We start from the raw sequence: 24,671 nt of genomic DNA, 5'->3' as shown, positions 1-24,671 counted from the left end.
GAGCAATCATATCTCCCCTCAGCCTTCTTTTGGTTAGGCTAAATAAGCTGAGCTCTTTGAGTCTCCTTTCATAAGACAGGTTTTCCATTCCTCGGATCATCCTAGTAGTCCTTCTCTGTACCTGTTCCACTTTGAATTCATCCTTCTTAAACATGTGAGACCAGAACTGCACACAGTATTCCAGATGAAGTCTCACCAGTGCATTGTATAACGGTACTAACACCTCCTTATCTCTACTGGAAATTCCTCACCTAATGCATCCCAAGACCGCATTAGCTTTTTTCACGGCCATATCACATTGGCGGCTCATAGTCATCCTGTGATCAACCAATACTCCGAGGTCCTTCTCCTCCTCTGTTACTTCCAACTGATGAGTCCCCAGCTTATAACAACATGGTTTTACAAAAGGTAGATCATGCTAAACCAACCTGATCTCCTTCTTTTGTTGTAAACTGTTCTTTCCAACATGCAGTCACTGAGTTTGCCTCAACTGAATAAAGAAACAGGTTAAAAATGGGATTTGAAGCTGCTTCTCCATACAGAGACCAAGTCATCTTACAAGGAGAATACATAGCTTGAGTAGGTGTTTTAAACCTCGTGGCTACATGAAGGGCTCAGTTGTGAGTCCCACTCCAGGCAGCACAAAGGGGGAGAGAGCAGCTGGATCCCCAGGCTGGGCCTAGCTGATGCAGAACTGGCATAGCTGGCTTCTATACCACCCCATCTTCCACGGCCTCTGGTTTAAGGGACATGCTCAGAGTGAGCTGCACTCTGGCAATCAGCCCCTGGGGGCCATAGGCGGTCTGATGTAATTTAAAGCAGCCCTGCTCTAAACTACACCAAGGGGCAAACCAGGCTGGTCTCAGGATGAGGGAGATGCACATGGCTCCCTCTACTCAACTGTGCCCAGGATCCAGTGACCCTAGCACTATCAGCAGTTCTGAAACACCAATATTAATCGGTGACTGGGCCAGCTTTAGGGTTGTCTCGTACCCTAGGTTAACTGGCAGATATCTGTGCCTAGCAGCTCACAGCCAAGCACAGAGACACTTAGTGACTATTTTGCTCCACATAGGCAATCAGCTGTAATGCCTGTATGGTAAAGCCATACGTAAGGTATGGCCCTGGCATGGAGGAAGGGCAGCATCACAACTCTCAGACGTGGCAGGAATGAAGAGCGAGTTAAAGGAAACGCAAGAATTCAATAATGCCTAGACCACGGGATGCTATTTGAGGAAGGACTGCTTCCTAGACCACGGGATGCTATTTGAGGAAGGACTGCTAGGCAGAGATGGTGTTCACCTTTCGAGGAGGGGAAAGACCCTATTTGGACACAGACTGGCTAACCTAGTGAGGAGGGCTTTAAACTAGGTTCGACGGGGACAGGTGAGCAAAGCCCGCAGGTAAGTGGGGAACATGGAGACCTGGGAGATGGGTCGGAGACGAGAGGGAGTGTGGGCTATATTGGCAGAGAGAAAGGAGGGTCAGGACAAAACCGGGAGGAAAGATCAAACCAGTATCTTAGATGCCTATATACAAATGCGAGAAGTATGGGTAATAAGCAGGAAGAACTGGAAGTGCTAATAAATAAATACAACTATGACATTGTTGGCATCACTGAAACTTGGTGGGATAATACACATGATTGGAATGTTGGTGTGGATGGATACAGCTTGCTCAGGAAGGATAGACAGGGGAAAAAGGGAGGAGGTGTTGCCTTATATATTAAAAATGTACACACTTGGACTGAGGTAGAGATGGACATAGGAGACGGAAGTGTTGAGAGTCTCTGGGTTAGGCTAAAAGGGGTAAAAAACAAGGGTGATGTCATGCTAGGAGTCTACTACAGGCCACCTAACCAGGTGGAAGAGGTGGATGAGGCTTTTTTTAAACAACTAACAAAATCATCCAAAGCCCAAGATTTGGTGGTGATGGGGGACTTCAACTATCCGGATATATGTTGGGAAAATAACACAGCGGGGCACAGACTATCCAACAAATTCTTGGACTGCATTGCAGACAACTTTTTATTTCAGAAGGTTGAAAAAGCTACTGGGGTGAAGCTGTTCTAGACTTGATTTTAACAAATAGGGAGGAACTCGTTGAGAATTTGAAAGTAGAAGGCAGCTTGGGTGAAAGTGATCATGAAATCATAGAGTTTGCAATTCTAAGGAAGGGTAGAAGGGAGAACAGCAAAATAGAGACAATGGATTTCAGGAAGGCGGATTTTGGTAAGCTCAGAGAGCTGATAGGTAAGGTCCCATGGGAATCAAGACTGAGGGGAAAAACAACTGAGGAGAGCTGGCAGTTTTTCAAAGGGACACTATTAAGGGCCCAAAAGCAAGCTATTCCGCTGGTTAGGAAAGATAGAAAATGTGGCAAAAGACCACCTTGGCTTAACCACGAGATCTTGCATGATCTAAAAAATAAAAAGGAGTCATATAAAAAATGGAAACTAGGACAGATTACAAAGGATGAATATAGGCAAACAACACAGGAATGCAGGGGCAAGATTAGAAAGGCAAAGGCACAAAATGAGCTCAAACTAGCTAAGGGAATAAAGGGGAACAAGAAGACTTTTTATCAATACATTAGAAGCAAGAGGAAGACCAAAGACAGGGTAGGCCCACTGCTTAGTGAAGAGGGAGAAACAGTAACAGGAAACTTGGAAATGGCAGAGATGCTTAATGACTTCTTTGTTTCGGTCTTCACCGAGAAGTCTGAAGGAATACCTATCCTAGTGAATGCTAATGGGAAGGGGGTAGGTTTAGCAAATAAAATAAAAAAAGAACAAGTTAAAAATCACTTAGAAAAGTTAGATGCCTGCAAGTCACCAGGGCCTGATGAAATGCATCCTAGAATACTCAAGGAGCTAATAGAGGAGGTATCTGAGCCTCTAGCTATTATCTTTGGAAAATCATGGGAGACGGGAGAGATTCCAGAAGACTGGAAAAGGGCAAATATAGTGCCCATCTATAAAAAGGGAAATAAAAACAACCCAGGAAACTACAGACCAGTTAGTTTAACTTCTGTGCCAGGGAAGATAATGGAGCAAGTAATTAAGGAAATCATCTGCAAACACTTGGAAGGTGGTAAGGTGATAGGGAACAGCCAGCATGGATTTGTAAAGAACAAATCATGTCAAACCAATCTGATAGCTTTCTTCGATAGGATAACGAGTCTTGTGGATAAGGGAGAAGCTGTGGATGTGGTATACCTAGACTTTAGTAAGGCATTTGATACGGTCTCGCATGATATTCTTATCGACAAACTAGGCAAATACAATTTAGATGGGGCTACTATAAGGTGGGTGCATAACTGGCTGGATAACCGTACTCAGAGAGTTGTTATTAATGGTTCCCAATCCTGCTGGAAAGGCATAACGAGTGGGGTTCCGCAGGGGTCTGTTTTGGGACCGGCTCTGTTCAATATCTTCATTAACGACTTAGATATTGGTATAGAAAGTACGATTATTAAGTTTGCGGATGATACCAAACTGGGAGGGATTGCAACTGCTTTGGAGGACAGGGTCATAATTCAAAATGATCTGGACAAATTGGAGAAATGGTCTGAGTTAAACAGGATGAAGTTTAACAAAGACAAATGCAAAGTGCTCCACTTAGGAAGAAAAAATCAGTTTCACACATACAGAATGGGAAGAGACTGTCTAGAAAGGAGTACGGCAGAAAGGGATCTAGGGGTTATAGTGGACCACAAGCTAAATATGAGTCAACAGTGTGATGCTGTTGCAAAAAAAGCAAACGTGATTCTGGGATGTATTAACAGGTGTGTTGTGAGCAAGACACGAGAAGTCATTCTTCCGCTCTACTCTGCTCTGGTTAGGCCTCAGCTGGAGTATTGTGTCCAGTTCTGGGCACCGCATTTCAAGAAAGATGTGGAGAAATTGGAAAGGGTCCAGAGAAGAGCAACAAGAATGATTAAAGGTCTTGAGAACATGACCTATGAAGCAAGGCTGAAAGAATTGGGTTTGTTTAGTTTGGAAAAGAGAAGACTGAGAGGGGACATGATAGCAGTTTTCAGGTATCTAAAAGGGTGTCATAAGGAGGAGGGAGAAAACTTGTTCACCTTAGCCTCTGAGGATAGAACAAGAAGCAATGGGCTGAAACTGCAGCAAGGGAGGTCTAGGTTGGACATTAGGAAAAAGTTCCTAACTGTCAGGGTGGTTAAACACTGGAATAAATTGCCTAGGGAGGTTGTGAAATCTCCATCTCTGGAGATATTTAAGAGTAGGTTAGATAAATGTCTATCCGGGATGGTCTAGACAGTATTTGGTCCTGCCATGCGGGCAGGGGACTGGACTCGATGACCTCTCGAGGTCCCTTCCAGTCCTAGAATCTATGAATCTATGAATCTATAAACCCACAGTAGAAAAGGGTAAATGGTTTAACATACAGCTCGGAAAGCTGCACCAAATTCAACCCAGTAATAAATAAGCTAACAGGGCAACAGATTTTATTAACGAGCTAGACAGGGGGATGCCCTAACACACTGTGGCACAAAAACAATGTTGCTGGCAGCATAGTAGATAGTAGATAGAGGCCAGAAGCTCTGGCCTCTGCATGCCCAATACATCCAGGCTGCACCATGGAAAGGGCCCAGCTGCCCTTACCAGCTTTCAGAGTGCTCCTGAACTTGTTTTATGGCTTTTCAGTAGTTACGCAGGTGCTGTGGCTGCCGCTCGGAAGGTATTTAGGAAGCAGTGCTTGTGGAACTCAGTTCATAGTGTATCTACAGAAAGCTCAGACAGCCACGCAGGGTGTGTGGTTGCACAGGCATCTTGAGCATGAGAGAACTGCAAGCTAGGCACCCAGCAGGAGGGTAACACTGGGTAGGATCAGCCCTGCTGCTGAGCTTTAGGAACAGAATGGCTTTGCAGGAGACTCCTGGGAAAGCTCCCATCCTCCCAGATGAGGTGAAGTGTTAGGATTGTCAGGCCCAGGGCAGAAGGTGAACTGTACACGGAGAACCAGATCCTCAGCTGGTGCAAATCTGCATAACCAATTTACATCAACTGATAGTCCGGCTCTCGATTCCCTGGGCATCACCAGTGTTCAGGATTAAGGGCAAGGAAAGAGCACGCACATGGACACATCCTCTCAAAATGGAATAAAAAGACTAGAGGGATGGCTGGACAAGCATATGCAAAATCAGAAGAGCTTGTTCCATGCTTTTTGTGTTAGTTTTGCTGTGAAATCAGGACCAGTTCTTAAATCATATAAATGTGTATTCAGTCTCATGTTACAGCTGCTCAATAACTCCCACTAATTCACCTAGTTAGCTCCTCACAATTTGCCCTCAGGGATAATTCCACTTCCAGGTCTCTTTCTCAAACTCTTCCCTTTTGAATCCTGTTCCCCTCTCTGTAGAATCCATGCTGACTGTTACTTCTTAGTTTTTGCCCGCTGTGTAAGAACTGTCCCAGCTTTGTGCTGAAGCTGTCTCAGATGGCTCTATCCTTTATAGCCTGTCCACTCACAGCCAGGCAGATGCTACTATCCCCTTGGAGGCCAGAAGTCCCTTTAGTGGATGGCTGTCAGCGATTGCAGTGGAAGCCTCCAAAGGCTGATCTGATTTCCTCCATGCATTCATACCTAATGCTGCCAGCCAAAATGTCATGAGGCACCTGAAGGTTTCTGCCAGCTCTGTATACCAGGAGCCATCCTGAGTACTAGAGATGGATGTTGCCTTTGCCTTATCACCCACATCTGGTAAAGAGTTTTTGATGGGTTCCTCACCACCACTGCGCTACAGATCCACACAGTGTGTGCTCCAGTCAAAGCAACCATGTCCCTTCTCAACAGGTTCTTTATTTAGGTGCTCCACTTGGGCCAATTGCACTCTGCATTTTGTTAGCCTTATGGTATACACAAGAGGACTGTGCGTTTGCAAGGTGATTTTACCACGCCTGTGTTCATCTCCTGGGATTACATCTTCATATTCTACTAGTATGATTGGTAGAGATGTTTTCTTCTCAGCCCTCATTGTCTCTCAGACTAAAAGTATTGTGGTGGTAAACCATGATCCGATTCGCTGTCTGCATTGCTGGTGGATGCCAGCTCAAAGCAATTTTGTTTGCAAGAATTTTTATTTTAAGTTTGCATTTACCTATTTGCTGCAGAATGCTTTTACTATGTGGCACCAGCACTTGGTGCCATATCTGCAGACTAGTTTTTCTTCTCATTGTCGTTCCTGGTCTTATATTAAAAACTGGGGCAACAAGCTAGTAGTTGAACAGCGAAGAGTTCTCATGGCATTTTTGGGAAGTGCAGGTATTGTCTGGGTCCCTGGACTGGCTTTGGGCACACAGGAATTATTTTAATGTGTTTGGTGTAATCCACCCTGTGCTCTTCTGCCTTTCCCTGCACTGCACCAGCTTGTGCTATTTATAACATGTTGTGTTAATTTAGTGCTGGCAAAACATAACATATTGACAGCTCTGGAGACTGAGGTTACCAGTTTATCCCCAGAATACGTGTGGCATGTGGCAATGTGATGTCCCTCATAATGCTTTATCGCCATGCCCCCAAAGGAATCACCCAGAGAGTAATTCAAGCTTAATGACCATTCCGGCTTTGGCCCCTCTGCTGCCAGCAAGAAGAATCATAAGTGACAATTGTGGTGCCTGTTTCTGCAGTCCTCAGGCTCTGGGCTGAAACCACCAGACACTTTCCATGTAGGTCACCAATTAAAGGCCAACAAAGTTTGGCCCCTTTTGTCATGGGCCTTGTTACTCCAGTTTTACACCACAGTAACTCCAATGCGTTCAGTGCAGTCATACTGCCATAAAAACTGTAGTAACACAAGAAGCAATCAGGGCCCAGAGCTGCATTCCAACCAGCAACTGACAGGTGAAAGGCTGTTATATGAAACTGCTACCAATCCTTCTAGCCATCGAGTTCCTCCAGCTTTCGTCTTCCTGCTGTAAATGTGGCACTGACTCAGAGCGGTTCTGTTTCCCACACTTCTTGCCCATAGGTTGGGCCTTTTCCCCACCCCTTCTCATGGCATTCTAGATCTCTCATATTCCTGTGCTCACTGTGCTCTGTCCATCTCAGGTTCAAGTTTCCCTCACCCTCTCTTTCCACAGCAGCAAAGTCCCGCTCCCTATGAAGAGGCATTTGTCTGGGACTAGATCTGCTTCTCTGATCAATAGTGCTCTGAGTGCTTGATCCTGCCTCCACTGATGTCAATGGGAGCAGAATCTGGCCTGCAAGTGGATCTTGGGGATGCCACACATGATTTGGTTTCTGCTCGATGAATCGTTTGTATCCCAAAAGCTGGGGCTCTTAGCTTGCTGACATGCATCTGACTCCAGCCTTCATATAAAAACCTGATATCTTGCAGCTTCATTCTGTTTCAGGTCAAGTACTTATCTAATGCCTTCAGTAGCTATTCTAGTGTAATTGGCATTATTGCTTGGCAACGTTGCTATATCTCATTCAGTTCTCATCTTCTCTCCCCAGTGAAGTAATCGAAAACCTTTATCTTCATAGCTTTCTCTCGATCCTCTGTGGTCAACTCCATGTACAGATCTGTTTCCAGCCTTGAGCTGAGCTTTTGGCTTAGAAGACCAGTTTCTGGTAATCTCATCCATACTGTCTGCTCAGAGTGATCTATGTCTGCTGCTTTCTGTTTGAATGGACTGTCAGGCTAAAGAAAAATAATGGGACTGATTCTCCTACAGTGATGCTAACCAGCAGAAATCAGGTGTATGTGAGATCAAAGTCAGGCCCTGTATATCACAAAAATTCCCTTGCCCATGTCGCTAATAAGGCCTTCCATTACTGACATGGAAATAACTTTACAAACGTAGTTCACTATTCACCACTGATGCGCCTTGTTTTATTTTTTGCTATCCCTCATCTTGGCTACTGAAAGCAAGCTGGTCAGTTTCACTCCCTGATTCGCCTGCTCTAACACAACGCTATTTGTGTTTCCAGTGCTGTAGGGGAATACGTCAATTTAAACCAATGTATGTTCACTGAAATTTAACACAACCACCTTGTGGCAGGACCCACTCGCTCCTGCCTCTGCTCAAGTCCACAAACTGCTTAGAGACCCTTGTGCTGGTAAAACATCCGGTGCAGTTTATTTACAATGTTGGTTCCCATCACCCTTGTACAATATACAGCCATATTCCTACATTCTTAGGGAGCCCTCAGCATAGGGTGACCAAATAGCAACTGTGAAAAAACAGGACAGAGGGTGGGGGGTAATAGGCGCCTATATAAGAAAAAGTCCCAAAAAACGGGACTGTCCCTTTAAAAACAGGACATCTTGTCACCCTACCCCAGCAGGTCCTGAGGTTGTCAGGTGCCCAGTTTTCGACCAGAAAGTGTCCCGCTCCAGGTCCCACCCCCACTCCACTCCTTCCCCCAAGCCCCACCCCACCCCATCTCTCCCCGCCTTTGCTCTGCCCCTTCCCGCTCAGTTCTGCCCCCTCCCACGAGCGTGCCTCATCCTCGCTCCTCCCCCTCCCCCCCCCCAGCGCCTCCTGCACACCGTGGAACAGCTGATCACGGCGGGCGGAAGGGCTGGGAGGGAGGGGGAGGAGTTGATCGGCGGGGCCACCAGCAGGCAGGAGGTGCTAGGTGGGAGGTAGGGAACTGGCTACCGGTGGGTGCTAAGCACCCGCTAATTTTTTTCCATGGGTGCTCTAGCTCCAGCCCTGGAGCACCCATGGAGTCAGTGCCTATGCCGGACACCCAAAGTCTAGTCAACACAGGTCAGGGGAAGGCGCCAGGTTATGAACCACGCCAGCCTCTACTCAGCCAGGGCTGCCTCCTACCTGTGTTGGGCGGTTGCAGCTCCCAGGACCCAACCCGGCTCCACAGGTGAGTCCCTTCCAACCCAGGCGTGGGTGGGGGTGGGGGGGGAAAAGTGGCAAGCGATGGGGGCCGGGGAGAAGAGAAGCAAATGGGGTCAGGGCCTTGGGAAAGAGGCAAGGCATGGTGGAGCCTTGGAGGAGGCAGGGCAGGGCCTCGGAAGGCGGAGTGGGGCCAGGTAGATTCTGGCACTCCTGCTGGAGTAGGGTGACCATACATCCACTTTTGGCTGCAACTTTTAAGCCCTGTCCCGATTTTTTTTTTTTTTTTTTTGGCAAAAGTGGGCATTTGTCCTATTTTTTCTTGCTAACTTGGTCAGTTGGTAAGAGCAATTGGGACAAATGCCCACTTTTGTCAAAAAAGTGAGGTGTGGAGGAACATGTGGGGGGATGGGGAACAGTGATCAACTCCTCCCCCTCCCTCCCAGCCCTTCCGCCCGCCTCATGCGGGGGGCAGGCAGGGCTCGAGCGAGCAGCGACACCAGCCCTGTGCGAGGAGCGGGGGCAGGACTCAGGTGTGTGGCTCGGGCCAGGAAAGGGGCTCGGGCGAGTGGCTCAGGCCAGCCTTGCCCAGGGGGAGGGTGGCAGGGGGGACTCAGGCTAGCCCCACACAGTGTCCCGTTTTCCCTTTGAGAAATATGGTCACCCTATGCTGGAGTATCCAGTTTTTAAATATTACAAAGTTGACAACCCTACTCTCTCCCTCTTACTGCCTGCTTCCCCCCTCTTACTGCCTTCCTGTGCTTTTTTGTAGGCTCTGCCTAATGGCTTAATTAGCTTTCCAGCTCTCCTCCACCCACTGCTTAGGCACACCTCTTTTTAACCTGGGCTGTGCAGTGTTGGATTGGAGCTGGCTCAGCTGCTGTTGCCCAGGTGCTGTCACACACCTGAAAAGGTTTCACGTTATAGCTAGTTCCATAAATCAGCCTCTCCCCTTCAACTGTAAAACTTTCACTATTAAAATGAAATACAAAGCTAAATAAATAAAACGTTAAGATTGTTGGACAGCATCCTTTGTCCAGCATTGCACAGTGTTAATTACATGTAAAACGCATAGGTATGTGCCCAACACAGTGCCTGCCAGCTGACTGGTCACTAGAGACAAGTATTAGCTCAGTCTCTAGAGACCACGCTATGCATATACCACTGTGCAAATGTTCAGGGGCTGTATAGGATGCATTTTGCAAGCCAGGATTGACTGTTGTCCTCCAGCCCTCCACTGTGTGGCAAGGGGAGCAAAAGAGGGAAGACCAGCCTGGGTCTCCCCACATCTCCTGTTTCACTCTAGTTACTGGTGGCTGCTGGAGACTGGCAGGGGTTTGGGGAAGATAACCCCCCACCCCCATTCCACATTGAGTCCCACATATGAGAGTAAGCAGTTACTGCAGGAACTGCCTTTTGGCAGGAGAAGCCATAACCTTTACTCCTGAAAGGCACTGCAAACTGCTTGTGATTGTCCACAGCACAATCCCTTTCCTCAGGGAGGGTGGCGCAAAGCAGGGAGCTTGGGTGAAAGGCTTCGAGAATGGCCCTTGGCTGGGATCAGACTAGACACGAAGCTGCTGCGTTTTAATCAGGACATCTCCATTATTAGTGCTCCAGCTTGTGTCACCCCACACATACCGCTACCTAAATATAGTTCACACGGAAGGACAGATGCTGCCAATCCACATCTGACTCCCTCCTACCCCCCACTTGCATTCTGTTCCCAAAGCTCTGACAAAATCCCCAGAGACACATCCAGCAGTCACTTGGTCCTTTTATCTCCCTGGGGCTGTAAAAGGAAAATTCTCCTGACTCTCCTCCCTGCCCTACCTCCATGCTCTCTCCCTCTGCTCAATCCCTTCTCCCCTCCTGTCTTCCTCACTTGCTGCCTTCACCTATTTTTCTTTCTTCCCTTGCTTTCCCTTCCTTCTTAACTGCTTTCCTCTCCCTCCCCCCTGCTGATGAAATGTGAGAAATTAGAGGAACGGACAGCATAATGAAAGAAAGAAAAGATGGGGGTATATTCCTAGGGTTGTGGTAGAAGGGAGGTCACTTTTACTCTTCATGCTAATGGTCACAACTAGAGGGAGTACAGAGAGCAGCAACTAAGGGCTTATCTACATGGAGATATTTAGGAAAGTTAAGACAAATTAACTAAAGTTGTGAGATTAATGCACATATGCTAAAGCGCAGTAAACCTGTGGATGGATGCACTCATTCAGAAGTGGCCTTAGTTCGTGTCGTTCTAGGATCAAGGTACAGGAACTAACACTTGAGCTTCTGAATGAGAGTGTCCACACTGAGTTTAACACACTTTAGTTTATGTGCATTAACTTCACAGCTTTAGTTAATTTGCCTTAACTCCATGGACAAATGAGCCCTCAGAGAGTAAAAGATTTGGAAGGATGGCCTATGAGTAAGATTGTGATTTTGGCATGGAAATTTTTAGCATCTTTCACGGCAGAGGTGTGAGGAAAAAAAGATAAGTCACCAAAGAAAGGTCACTAAACAATGTGGTTTTCACTATATCCTTGCACCAGATAACAATGCTACTCAGTTTTGGGGCCTAATCAAATGTGTTTTTACAGCCATTTCCAAGAGTTCACAGACTTTATTCAAATTCATTATTTCCTTGACCTCTGGGACAAAATCATAGCCCTATCGATGAGCAAATAGGAAAGGAACATGTATGTGTAGACTGGAAAAATGGAAGCTGGGGAGATAGTAGAAGGAGGATTGTCCAATGGTTAGAGTGCTAGTCTGAGACTCTAGAGACATGCTCTGCCACAGACTTTCTGTGTGACTGTGGCCAAGTCATTTAGTCCCTCTGTGCCTCAGTTCCCCCTCTGCTATATGGGAATAATGGCACTGCCCTGCCTCACAGTGGTATTGTAAGGATAACTGTATCACAGACTACGAGTCACTCAGATCCTATGGTGATGAAGGTCTCTAAGTACTTAAGACAGACAGTGGTGGGGATACAGTTAGGGTTTGAGTACTGTGTATAAGAGATTTTTTCAAGAGAAGGCATTATCATTAATTAGTATTGATTTAGACTAGAAATATCAGTCCAAATTCTGCCCTCAAATGCATATGCCAGTGACATTGATTTAAATGGGAATTTCACCCTCATATCAGAAGTAACCCATACTATTGAAAATAAAACAAAAAAAAAAAATGTAAACAGCAGGAAAACCATGAGCTATAAAAACCACTCAGAAATGTAACCAACTTCCATTTGAGCCAATGGGTTCAAAGATCAACTTTAAATCTCCACTTCCTAGTTTCACCGGCACCTAATGGAGACAGTGATAAAAATTATAACAAACATTTATATTACAGGGACACCCAGAAGTTCCCATCTGTGTCAGCCCCCTCCCCTTGTGCTAGGTGCTGCTCAAACACAAAAGTTTGCTCCCCAAAGAGTTTGCAATCTACAAGGAATACAGTCATAAGGGGGGGGGGGTATCAAACACATCCCTGTTTTAGACATGTTTGCATTTCTTGTATTTTCATTTGCATAAATGAACAAGGCCCTGATTCAGGAAAGGCCATAAACACATGCCTCAGTGTAAGCATGTGTGTCATCCCACAGAAGCGAATGAGTTGATAGTATCCTTCAACTACTGAAGTGTGGAGGGAGGGGTTCCAAAGAGGTTGGAGTTCGGCTGTTCTCAGTGGTGGCAGACGAGAGAACAAGGAGTAATGGTCTCAAGTTGCATTGGGGGAGGTCTAGGTTGGATATTAGGAAAAACTATTTCACTAGGAGGGTGGTGAAGCACTGTAATGGGTTACCTAGGGAGGTGGTGGAATCTCCATCCTTAGAGGTTTTTAAGGCCCGGCTTGACAAAGCCTTGGCTGGGATGATTTAGTTGGTGTTGGTCCTGCTTTGAGCAAGGGATTGGACTAAATGACCTTCTGAGGTCTCTTCCAACCCTAATATTCTATGATTTCTATGAAATGGAGACTGAGAGGAATGAAAAACCGCTCCCCTCTGGGGACCTCCAGGTGTCATCTGGTTTTGGAATCTCTTCACCATGGTAGCTGCTGGTGCCAGAGGGGGCTGAATTAGCCCTTTGGAAGGTGATCCCAGTTCTAACGAAAATGTGAGGTGAATAGGGCAGGGAGAACAGCAGGCCAGGAAGATACATGATGCTCAGAGAACTGGTGGGAGGGGAAGATTCTTTGGGGTTTGTTTTTCTCCAAAAGGTGTCAAGCATAGTGGCACCCTAGAGAAGCCCCCACACCAAGGGTCCTTAGCATTGAGGTCACCATCCTGGGCCCCCTCCTCAGAGCTCACCAAAGCAGCTTCTGAAATTGACAAGAAAGGGGTTGCAAGGGGCTCACACCCCACAATGCCAGTGCAGGGTGCAGAGAGGATTTCCCTCAGGTTCCTTTAAAATTCCGCTTTTCCTGTCATTTCCCATTTCATTGGTATAGCTGCTGTCCAACACCTTTCTCTCCTAGCCAGGACCATAGGCAAACACTCCTTCCAGTTACTGGTGTTACGGTTCCTGGCTGGCCAGCAGGGGGTGTTATTTTGACAAGGTGAGTAGGTCCTGCAGCCGGCATGGCAGCCTGTCCCGCATGCCTGGCCTGTGATGTCTACTGACCTCCCACTGAGCAAGGTGCGCAGGCTGTGACTTGGCCAGTCTGTGGTCAGCATGTTTGTGCCATTCCCCATCCAGAGATGGATGTCACTGGCATATTGCTCCACACTGGCATGGCTGCCAAATAGCCCCATCCTTTCTGCAGGATGTGCATATTTCCTCCTCTTCCCATAATAGCCTCTGCTGTCTTCAGCCCTGGGCTGTGCTCACACAGAACTCCCAGCAGAATCCAGCTGCTCTGTGAATACACTGTTCCTAGCTCTGCTCCGAGAAGGGATTGATACACCCATGTGCAGCTGGATCCAGGAGCACTGACAGCTGGGAAGCCTTTCATCCTATTTTTAGGCTCTGTATTTCTCCACCTGTACTGGGAATTGGCTTCTTTTTCCAAGGAGGAGGGAGGATGGGAAGGAGCTGGAGTCCCCTTGCTGGCCTACACGGGCTAGCACTGAAATACCTGTCTCTTCTGTTTTTCTGGTGCACACCTGTGCGCAGCCCAGGCCATAGTCTCCAGGATCCTGTGCTGGTGGCTGAGTGGAAAGTCCCTCCCAAACACAGCTAAAGCCTGTTATTGAATCATGCCCCTCAGCCTGCTCGTTGCAGATCTCTGTCCATCCTGCCTCCCCCAAGTCCAAACCTGACTAAACTGAAAGCATGAAATGCACCCAAATCCATGCCCACCCCGCCTGGGGGTGCATCCAGCATCCATGCTCACCCACCCTGGCCAGCACACAGATACTACAGTGAGGGAAGGTCCTGTAGGACCCTAAATAGGCCGACAGATCAATTCATTGGTTCTGCCTGTCTCCACCCCATCCCCACATCCAACTGGCGCAAACTGGCATGTAGGAGCACAATGGGATGGGAAAAGCAACCTCTTTGATACTGCTGACAGAGCTTACCCCTATGCTCTCTCTCCAACATCAGAAACAACTCAGTCTGAGGGCAAGTCCCCACCTGGTGCCGAGCATGGAGCCTCTTGGTCCTCGAGCAATGGGTGGTATTTCTCCAAATGCCCATGGGACTTGCTTGCATCTGTGTCCTGTCTCTGATGTATCTTGTGTCTCAGCTGGGAGGTGTGGAGTTTTTTTATTGTCTCTCTGTCTGTCTGGCTAACAGCTGCCCCGAGCAGGAGGGGGCAGGGGGTGGGACTCTGATAAGAGCAGAGGAGTTGTTCTCTCTCCAGGCAGGGTTTATTATGGGCCCTCATGGTCTCATTCCAGGCTGCGGAGGAGGAGGAGGTGAAGAACCAAGGTGAGGAGAGATTGGAGGCTGAACTGATGGATGTGTCCGCTCAGATGAGCCAGCCCCTAGTTTAAGCCTGCAGGCAAAGCACAGGGCTGAGACTCTGAGGCTGTGGCAAGATAAAGACAAACAACTCACAGCACAAACCATCTTCTCAGTCCCAGCCTGGGGTGGACACAGCCTCCCGACTGAATCGGTCCCTATGGTTGAGGGGGGCACAGACCACCCACAGCAGCACCCTCCACACCAGCACCGCAGCCTGAATTCCGGCCGGGTGTGGAGGGGAGGTCCTGGTGGTGTTGGAGAGCTGCTCAGCACTCCCTGCACTGCAGTGGCTCCCATCCTGTGGGGCTGGGCCCAGCTCCCCGCTCTGGGCGTTGCGACCTGGAACATGGCTGCTCAGGTCTGGTGCTCTTGGTTCATGATTTCTGTGGTGCAGCTAAAGCCAGGAACCCACGCTAAAGCTGCTGCCCCTCCTACCCCTCTGCTTTGCTGGGTGTGTGGGGGGATGCTGCTGTGGGTGGTCAGTGCCACCCTCGACCACAGGCCCACTCCAACTCTGACTGGCAGATGGGAGTCCTTGGAATGCACCAGGGCCGTAGCAACAAAGAACGTGGCCCCCTCCGAACGGTGACCCCCTCCGAACATATGTCCGGGCGGGGCCCCTTACAATGCAGAAACTGGAATGCGGTATTTATTTTGCCACTTTTAGGGGCCGCCTTCCTTGCAGGGCCCCCTCCGGTCGGAGGGTACGGAGGGCGCTCGCTACGCCTCTGGAATGCACCCACCAGAGCTGCAGATGGTCTAAGTCTGCATATCAGCCAGTCCCCAAGCCCTCCAGTGGAACCCCCTTCTCTGGGCCCCTACAACTGCCTCCTCCCCAAATGGGAACTCAGCACCTTGTGCAACCCCCTCACATTTTCTAAGGAGCGTGGCTACTGCCAATCTAAGGCTAGGTCTACACTACAGCGGGGTTCCGACCTAAGATACGCAACTTCAGCTACGTGAATACCGTAGCTGAAGTTGCATATTTTAGGTCGGCTTACCTGGCAGTGAGGACGGGGGAAAGTCGACCGCTGCCGCGCTGCCGCCGACTCCGCTGCCGCCTCTTGCCGAGGTGGATTTCCGGAGTCGACGGCAGAGCGATCAGGGATCGATTTTACCGCGTCCTCACGAGACGCGGTAAGTCAATCCCCGATAGACCGATTGCTACCCGCCGGATCGGCGGGTAGTGAAGACATACCCTTAGGGAGTCTGGCTGACGAGCAGCAACACACTAGGAGAGGTGGGAGAATGCATCTTTTCAGTGGAGACGGGGGTGACATTAAATGTCCCAGGCCTGTGGCTCACTGTGGGGTTCCCCCCCACCACAAAAGTGCACTAGATCTGATATAAAATGCTCGGCATGGACTTCGTTTCTCTCTCCCCGCCACTGCAGGACCTGGAGAAATCCATGGGAAACATTTGCAAATTCAGCCATTGGCTGTTAGGTTAAAAATCACTGGCCTGAGTCCCCACTGCCCTGCATCTTGTTTTATCATTCACACCTGTGCTAAGTGCATGCAACGTGGCCAGTGCTATCAGACCAGAATTCTCCTCTCATGCCTACTGGTAATAGTGATTTGGACCCTCTTGGCACAGCTGTGTATGTGTTTTGCTTGCACAAGCAGCTTGGGGGAATGGACCAATTCAGACACAAATAAAGCTGTTTTCATTTCGTTTTTTTTTTCAATTTCATGGGAAAATGCTATGAGGGATAGGTTTTGTAAAAGCTTTTGGGGCCTGATTCTCATTTACACTAAGGCCCCTTTACACCACTCTGGCAGCACAAAGTAACTTTAAAATGGGTATTATTGTAATTTACTACAACTATAGGGCCGCTTTCCACTGCCACTTTGGTGTACATGGGCCCTAGTGTAAATGAGAATCAGTCCCTTTATGTTTTTAACTATGGGGCCAAACTACCTGTCAGTTTCCATTTAACCGTACATCCCTGCCTTTAAAGAATGGGCCGCTTTTTCAGTCTACAATGCAAGTGAAGCTTTGTAGTGTTAAATGAAGAGGTGATAATCCAAATAATGCAACATCAAGTGGTACAGGGAAAGCATGTGCTCAATGATCAGGACTCTGACTTCCACTCCCCAGAGCTGGCCGTGTCAAAGGCTTGTACTCAGCGTCTGGAGTAAGGTGTAGCGCTTGTGTCTGCCCAGCACCACTTGCCAGATGGCATGTAGAGCGACTTACAGCCTCTCGCTCATCCTCTTGGCTGAGGGGCGGTGACACATAGCCACGAGCCCCTGTGACTTTATAACTGACACTGCCCACTAATCCACAAGCAACATGCTGCCTAGTAACAGTTATAGCGTTGGAGAAGGCTTGCTTGAGGTAGGAGCGACACAGGAAGGAACGCCACCACAGCCACAGGAGAAACCTTTCACTCTGTGGCACAGCAGCTCCCAAGGGAGGAAAGCTTCTGGGCCAAATTCAGCAGTGATGTAAAAGAGATGGTAAACTATCCACTGGGTGTAAGAGAGCCTTAGGCAGCCAGATTCATCCCTGCTGTCATTCTGCTGCTGCCAAGGGACCAGACACCAGCCTCAGTTACATCAGTGTAGATCCAGAGTAGCTCCAATGCCTGCCAAGCAGTTACTCCAGATTTACATTAGCATAACAAGGCAGCATCTGGCCCAAGGCAGGTCTCGGTGGATGTAAGTGATAAAGTAACATAACTAGCCCAGGCGTGGCCCTGAGGACCCAACACTAGGTGTTGTTGGAACCTTGCCCTGGAAGCACTCAGCTTCTCACAATGTGGGGCCCTCTGTGACTGGCACAACGGGTGTAAGTTACATGCTTAGGAGGCAGAAGCTGGGGCGTGGAGCAGGAAATGCAGCCAGCAGGAGCACAGGAGGCCATGCTCCTTTCTACTTTAATTCATGCCTGCACCAGCCCCAACACTGCTGGGAGCAATTCAAACCTGGCAGAAGCAGGAGCAGCTCCCACTGATTTCAATGAGTGCTATGTCCCCTTGCCTCGGGGGCTGTGTTTGGTCCCACAGAATTCTAGATGGCTGGGAGCTGCACTCATTTGGCATAACCACTGAATGCCATCTCAGCGTAGGTGACACCTGCTAGCAACACCTGCTTCCTAATCAGCTGACTCCTAGGGCATGGTTCTCCTCGCTCAGTGTTTGGCTGCAGGGGAGTTACTCCTGACTCACGCTAGTGAAAAGGAAGTGAAAACCAGGCCCCCAGTGTGTAACTTACCCCACCATGGTACCACCACTATGTTTGGTCCTACCACATGGACATTTCCCTTGGGGCATGTGGCACAGTGGCATAATGGGCAGAGAACAGGGTGTCTTATGGCGCAGAGATTTCAGGGACACTTCTGTGAGACTCTCCTCCACCACCCAAGCATCATGACACAGGCATCCCTGGCTAGGAATGGAGCTCTCTGAAGGTATTGTGACCCACCATCCAATCCATGCTAATAATTATTCAAGCTCCGTGCCTGTCCTGTCTGCATTACAAGTGCCCCTCGCAGGGGTTCTCACAAGAAAATTTTTGGTGGCCTCAGAGTGCCAACTCTTGTTGGTGGCCACTCTGACAATTTTTCCTAAGATACTTAATTAACATTAGGAAAAACAAATAAATATGCACATATACATGTCCAAATCATTGTAATTTATTTATGTAGGGGGTTTTTTGCAGACTCAGTAATAAAAATAACATACAGTTGTCTCTATTCTTTACTGGACCTAAACAGAATAGAAACAAAATAAGATGCTTTGCACATTCTTGTATAGTTTGTTGTTGTTTCTTTTGCTTTTTTGGCTGCTTTTGTTTTTAGATTTGTTAGCTAGTATGGCTGCTGCTGTGAAAACTAATATATATATATTTGTATGTATCACTTTTCACAGCAGACTTACTAGCTAGCTGGGAGGCAGTGAAAAGTGATATTAACAAACATACAAAGATCGCTTTTCACAGTAGACTTACACAGCCCCAGAAAGCCATGGATGGAGAGGTGGGTAGGGAGGCAGTGGAGGCCAGAGGGAGTGGGGGGGGGGACGAGCCCAGGGCTGGAGCCCAAAGCCCCCTGACTGGGGGATGGAGCCTGAAGCCCTGCGTCTGGAGCCTGGCACCTGCCACCCCAGGGCTGAAGCTGGAAGCCAGAGCCCCACCACCCCTGGGAAGGTCGGGAACTCACACCAGCTGCCTGCTCCTCTGGCATTTGTGGCTGCAAAGGAGGGCAGGGCTGGCAGCCCTGGGGGAGGGGCTACAGCTTCCCCCCCATCACTACCCAGGAGGCTATGGCTGCAAGAAAGGCCTCTGGTGGCTGGCCGCATGCGGCCATGGTGGCCACATTTGAGAAACACTGCCCTACAATGCAGGTGTCATTTCTTCTGGCCCAATCCCAAGGGTCTAGAGGTGGAGAAAGGGAAAAGCCACCTATGCATAGCGCACATTCTATTTGCAAGACCACCGGAGAGACGGCTTCAGCCATCCCAGCTGGGGAAGCTGAGACATAGCCGGATTATGGGCTAATTGGGAAAGTCCCCCTGCTCCCTCCTAGGGTGACCAGACAGCAAATGTGAAAAATCGGGACAGGGGGTGGGGGGTAATAGGAGCCTATCTAAGAAAAAGACCCAAAAATCATGACTGTCCCTATAAAATCGGGACATCTGGTCACCCTACTCACTCCCCACAAGAACAACAAGGAGTCTGGTGGCACCTTAAAGACTAACAGATTTATTTGGGCATAAGCTTTCGTGGGTAAAAACCTCACTTCTTCAGATGTTGCATCTGAAGAAGTGAGGTTTTTACCCACGAAAGCTTATGCCCAAATAAATCTGTCAGTCTTTAAGGTGCCACCAGACTCCTTGTTGTTTTTGTAGATACAGACTAACACGGCTACCCCCTGATACTTGGCCCACAAGAACAGACACTCTTTGAAACCAGGGGGTGGGGTGGGGAATGAGAGGCAGGGAGAGGAGCATCCAGGTGTTAATTCACACTAAGAGATTGGAATCTGGCTAATGAAGAGCTCAGCTCTGCACCTAGCAGATCAGAAGGACCCTTCCTGGGCACTGAGATTGATAAGGGTTGATTGAGGTCCTATGGTCAGCCAGGATTAGACTCCACGACCCTCCTAGCAGCCCCTGGTGTTTTGCTCTGAGTAAGCAGTACCCCCTGCCCTCATGTGGCTTATCTGGGGACAGTTTGCAGAACAATGAATAAGTCAGTCACTGAAAGGCAACTGAGTTAGACAGTCTCCTTCTCTCCCTCCCGACCTCCCTCTGCTTTCCCTCTTCCAGATCCGCAAGAGAAGCAAAGCCTGCCGGGGGGGCCTGTGGGAAAACGACGAGCTGGTGTCCATCAACGGGGAGCTATGTGCTGGCCTTTCCCACGCCAGCGCCATGCACATCATCGACTCCTCCAGCGACACACTCCACATCTGTGTGAAAAGGTAACAGCCGAGTGCGGGCTCCAGGCAGGGAGCGAACTGCAGGGATACAGCCCCCCTGCAGCGCAGCTTCATTCTGCACAGCAGCTGTCACACAGCTGGATGCGGGTAACACTTTCGCTTACACAAGGCAGGGCAGCCTTGTCCTAGTACACTGGGGCATGAAAACAAGTCAGAAAAACAGGCCTATGGAGGACTTTGCATTCAACAAATGTATGGCCTCCTAGGGCTTCCTGGTTGTCTCTATGCCATACTCCACGGCCAATTAGACTGCACAGCAACAGTGGGGAACAGAACTCAGGTCCTCCTGCTCCTATTGCTTTAGCTAAGAGAATCATTGTTAGCAATACAGGGAATATGACTCATAGATGAGCAATTATGATTCCATTCTGCAGCAGGCAGTGTTTCACACAAGACAGTTCATCACACTCATTAGTAACATTAGTGACATTGCTTTACTTTAGATAAATGAGTATTCTGTACAACTGGGTTTGATTACACATGGGTCAATTACATTAAAGGAAAAATGGCATGGTGCATTAATGACAGCATTTCATAGAAAGGCCAATAATGGGATGGAAACAGAGGCATAAAGAAGTCAGAAGCATACGTCGAAACATGTCCCCTCCTTTGGCCTGCAAGAGGTCCGGCTGGCTAACGTCCTGATCCAGCAAAGCACTGAAGCAGGGGACTAACTTCAAGCACATGAGTAGGCCCATAGATTTCAGTGGGACTATTCCTGAGAAGTTAAACAAGTGCTTTAGGGTTTGCTGGATTAGGGTCCAGTCCAGGTCGGGAGTAAATCCTGTAGGTTAGAGATAGAAAAGCCCTGGGAGGTTCCAACTCCTCCCTCTCCCTGAGAGTGCAGAATTCACCCCTATTGTACCCTAGACTGGACAAAGCACTAGTGAATGTCCCTGTGAGGAGACTTCCACAGCGATAAAGAGCCACACTGGCTGATGGTCTCTGCAGAGTGGGGCCTGAGGGTGACTGTGCTCAAACAGGGAAGAAAAGGGCAGGATGTCCCCACCCACAAGGAATCAGTACCAGGTCTCCATCTAGCGCAGGGGAGGGCAAACTATGGCCTGCGGGCCGGATGCGGCCCATACGGGCTTTCAATCTGGCCCATGGGATTGCCAGCCCCGTGACACAGCGGGGCTAAGGCAGGCTCCCTGCCTGCCCTGGCCCCACGCTGCTCCCGCAAGCAGCTGGCACCACGTCCCTGCGGCCCCAGGGGAGGGGGGCAAGAGGCTCTGTGCGCTGCCTTCGCTTGCAGGCACCACCCCCCGCAGCTCCCATTGGCCAGGAACGGGGAATTGTGGCTAATGGGAGCTTCGGGGGTGATACCCACAGGCGAGGGCAGCGTGCAGCGGAGCCACCTGCCCCACCCCTCCCCCAGGAGCCACTGCCGGACATGCTGGCCACTTCTGGGAGCAGCGCGGGGCAAGGGCAGGCAGGGAGTCTGCCTTAGCCCCGCTGCGCACCGCTGCCACTCCGGAGCTGCTTGAGGTAAGCGGCGCTGGGCTGGAGCCCGCACCCCAAACCCATCCTGCACCCCACACCCTAACCCCCTGCCTTGAGCCCCCTAACCCCATGATGCACCCCTCCTGCACCCCAACCCCCTGTCCTAAGACCCCTGCTGCACCCCGCACCCCTCCTGCACCCCAGCCCCCTGCCCTGAGCCCCCTCCTGCACCCCGCACCGCTCCTGCACCCCAACCCCTTGCCCTGAGCCCCTTCCTGCACACCGCACCCCCTCCCATATCCCACACCCCAACCCCCTGCCCCAGCCCTACATTCATGGCCCTGCATACAATTTCCCCTCCAAGATGTGGCCCTCAGGCCAAAAAGTTTGCCCACCCCTGGTCTAGCTGGAGTGAGCCAGTGCACTGAGACATTCTGCTGTGTTCTCCTGTGGTTCTGGGCTCTTACCAGTGATTAAGTGTGACAAGAGAGGCCTGCGGAAGTTGTCCAGAATAGCACTGGCCTTATGTCACCACACCAGAGCCCACCTGCAGGCAGCAGGTGCTGGGACAAATTCCACTGGGACAAAATCAACACACTTTGAATTAGCAAAGTGACACAGGCAGTCTCCCCACTGGGTGTGTGAATCAGCTGTCCAGAGGCCAGCATTAGATGGCTTTGGGATAACATAACTAGCTGGCCTGACTCTTCAATGGGGCTTGCCAAATGCTGCTGCCTGTTACATCTCTGCTCCTTGAGCCATATTTATGTTCTCATGCAGCACAACATTCATTTCCTTCCCGATGGGAGAGTCAGTGTGCTGATTCCGGTGTGCGAGTGAGAGACGGGGCCTAACAGCCAGGACTCCGGGGTACTGTTCCTAGCTCTGACTCCCACAACAATGAGTAATGCTAAGTGACTTTTAAAAAAGCAGCAGGGGGAAGGAAGGGAGTGAGACAGGCATCTTTTTATTTTAGGGATTAAGGGACACTGATAGCAAGAGGGAAGAGTTGGTGTGGGAGGCCATATGAGGGAGGGGATGATGGCCTGTGCAGCTATGAGTGGGAGCGGAGGTGATCCTAATAACCAGCAGTGGGAAGCGGTGTGTGAATGAGACATCTCTGTCAAGATATGCATGTGGCTCACACCATTGCAGTGTTTGAGAAGCCCCGAACTAGCCCATTTCCAACAGAACCAAATTCCAAGTCTGTCCTGCCCCCTCAGCAGTTCACATTTTCATTCAGAGCTGTCTCTTGCATGATTTGCACCCATGGTGCCCACCAGGTAAGCAGTTGTAGCAATGGGAATTCCCGTGTGAGTTAGCCAGATGGCACTAGAGTGCATCATGAGGTGCTGCAGGCCCTGAGTGCCAGAGTTCCTGGAGTAAACCAGGCTGGTTAGCTCTATGGTGCTACTGCTCTAGTCTAATTATCGCTTCTTCCCTTCCCCAGAGCCCAAATGGAACACAGCCCCCTTGCCCACTGCTCTCACATTTTATCCCCTTCCATGTCATTGAGAGGAAGCCAAGTGGTACAATTTTAAAACATACCTAAGACCCAGATTTTTAATGGTATGTAGGTGTTGTTGCGCTCAGCATTGCAACAGCTAACTGACTGAGAAGTCTAAGACTCATCTTCAAAGGGATTTAGGCACTTAGAAGCCAAAATTCCATTGACAGTCAATTGGATTTAGGCTCCTAAGTGCCCCAATCCCTTTTGAAAAAAGGATGGAGGTGCCTGTCATTTACATTTTTTTACTATCCAGCCAAGCACCAAATTATCTTTCGTGAACCCTTAAATTAAAAAAAAAAACAAGGAGTCCTCGTTTTTTTTGCTGATACAGACTAACACGGCTACCACTCTGAAATCTTACATTTAAAAGAGACCCGCCTGCTCCAAGCACTTGCAGTACAAGCACACATCCAGCCCCCGCCTCCCTTATAACGCTCATGGTGAAAGTTTCCCTTGCCACCATATGAGCTTTTCTTTCATAAGCGTTTATTGGTTTGAAAGATGAAGCATAACCGCTTCTGAACCACCTTTTCCCAGACCATGTGCCAAACTGCCAAGTCCTGACTCAGTGCGTACATGACTGTGAGGGCGCAGCTACACGTACAGTGGGGTGTAGAGTACTGACACTGCACACCCAGCTAGCACAGGTATACACAGCAGCGGAGACAGTGAGGCACAGTTTAGGTGAGTAGAATGCCCTACACGCCTGAACCCCCAGAGATGTACCCTACATGGCTCTCTACTTGCCCAAGCCGTGCCTCCCACATCTAATGCTGCTATTTTTAGCAGTGTAGCATCCCGCGCTTGCCTGCTGCAAGAGCCTTGCACTGCGGCTTGTAGCTATGCACCATAGTGGCAAGTGTGGATACAGCCTGCCTTCCGCTGCAGGGTGTAGCTACATGTGTAGTGCTGTACAGTAACTCCTCACTTAAAGTCGTCCCAGTTAACATTGTTTCGTTGTTACGTTGCTGATCAATTAGGGAACATGCTCGTTTAAAGTTGTGCAATGCTCTCTTATAACATTGTTTGGCAGCGGCCTGCTTTGTCCACTGCTTGCAGGAAGAGCAGCCTGTTAAAGCTAGCTAGTGGGGGCTTGGAACCAGGGTGGACCGGCAGCCCCCCTATCAGCTCCCTGCTCCCCTAAGTTCCCTGTGCAGCAGCCTCCCAGCAGGCTACCAATTGCAGGCAGTTCAGCTGTCCCTCCCCCCACTGCCATGTGCTGCTCCTGCCCTCTGCCTTGGAGCTACTCCCAAGAACCTCCTGCTTGCTGTGCAGGGGAGGGGAGAAGAGGGGGGCTAATGTCAGGGTGTCTCCCTCCCCCCTACTCCTCCCCCTGCTCCCGCTTACCCCTTTTCCATGTAGAGCAGGGTGGGGACAGGACAGGGCTCAGGACAGAGAGAGCTTGCTAGCTGCAGCTGCTGACTCAACTTCCTGATTTTTTTAAAGGCAATGTACTTAGAGTGGGGTCAGGGTACTTAAAGGTAGGGTTACCATACGTACGGATTTTCCCGGACATGTCCGGCTTTTTGGGCTCCAAATCCCCGTC

General features: G+C 49.4%; 1 protein-coding gene across 1 annotated transcript in view; it reads left to right on the top strand.

Moving 5' to 3' along the window:
* The window catches only part of SYNPO2L (synaptopodin 2 like), a 68,743-nt gene that overhangs the window by 4,899 nt on the left and 39,173 nt on the right, over nt 1-24,671 (top strand). The window contains exon 2 of the mRNA XM_026657811.1: nt 20,003-20,154. Coding sequence (XP_026513596.1) covers nt 20,003-20,154 — 152 coding nt within the window. The remainder of the gene's footprint in view (nt 1-20,002; nt 20,155-24,671) is intronic.

This window comes from Terrapene carolina, unplaced genomic scaffold (genome assembly GCF_002925995.2).
Source record: "Terrapene carolina triunguis isolate 2854851 unplaced genomic scaffold, T_m_triunguis-2.0 Scaffold310, whole genome shotgun sequence".
NCBI lineage: Eukaryota > Metazoa > Chordata > Testudines > Emydidae > Terrapene > Terrapene triunguis.
This window is presented reverse-complemented; position numbering and strand designations above follow the sequence as displayed.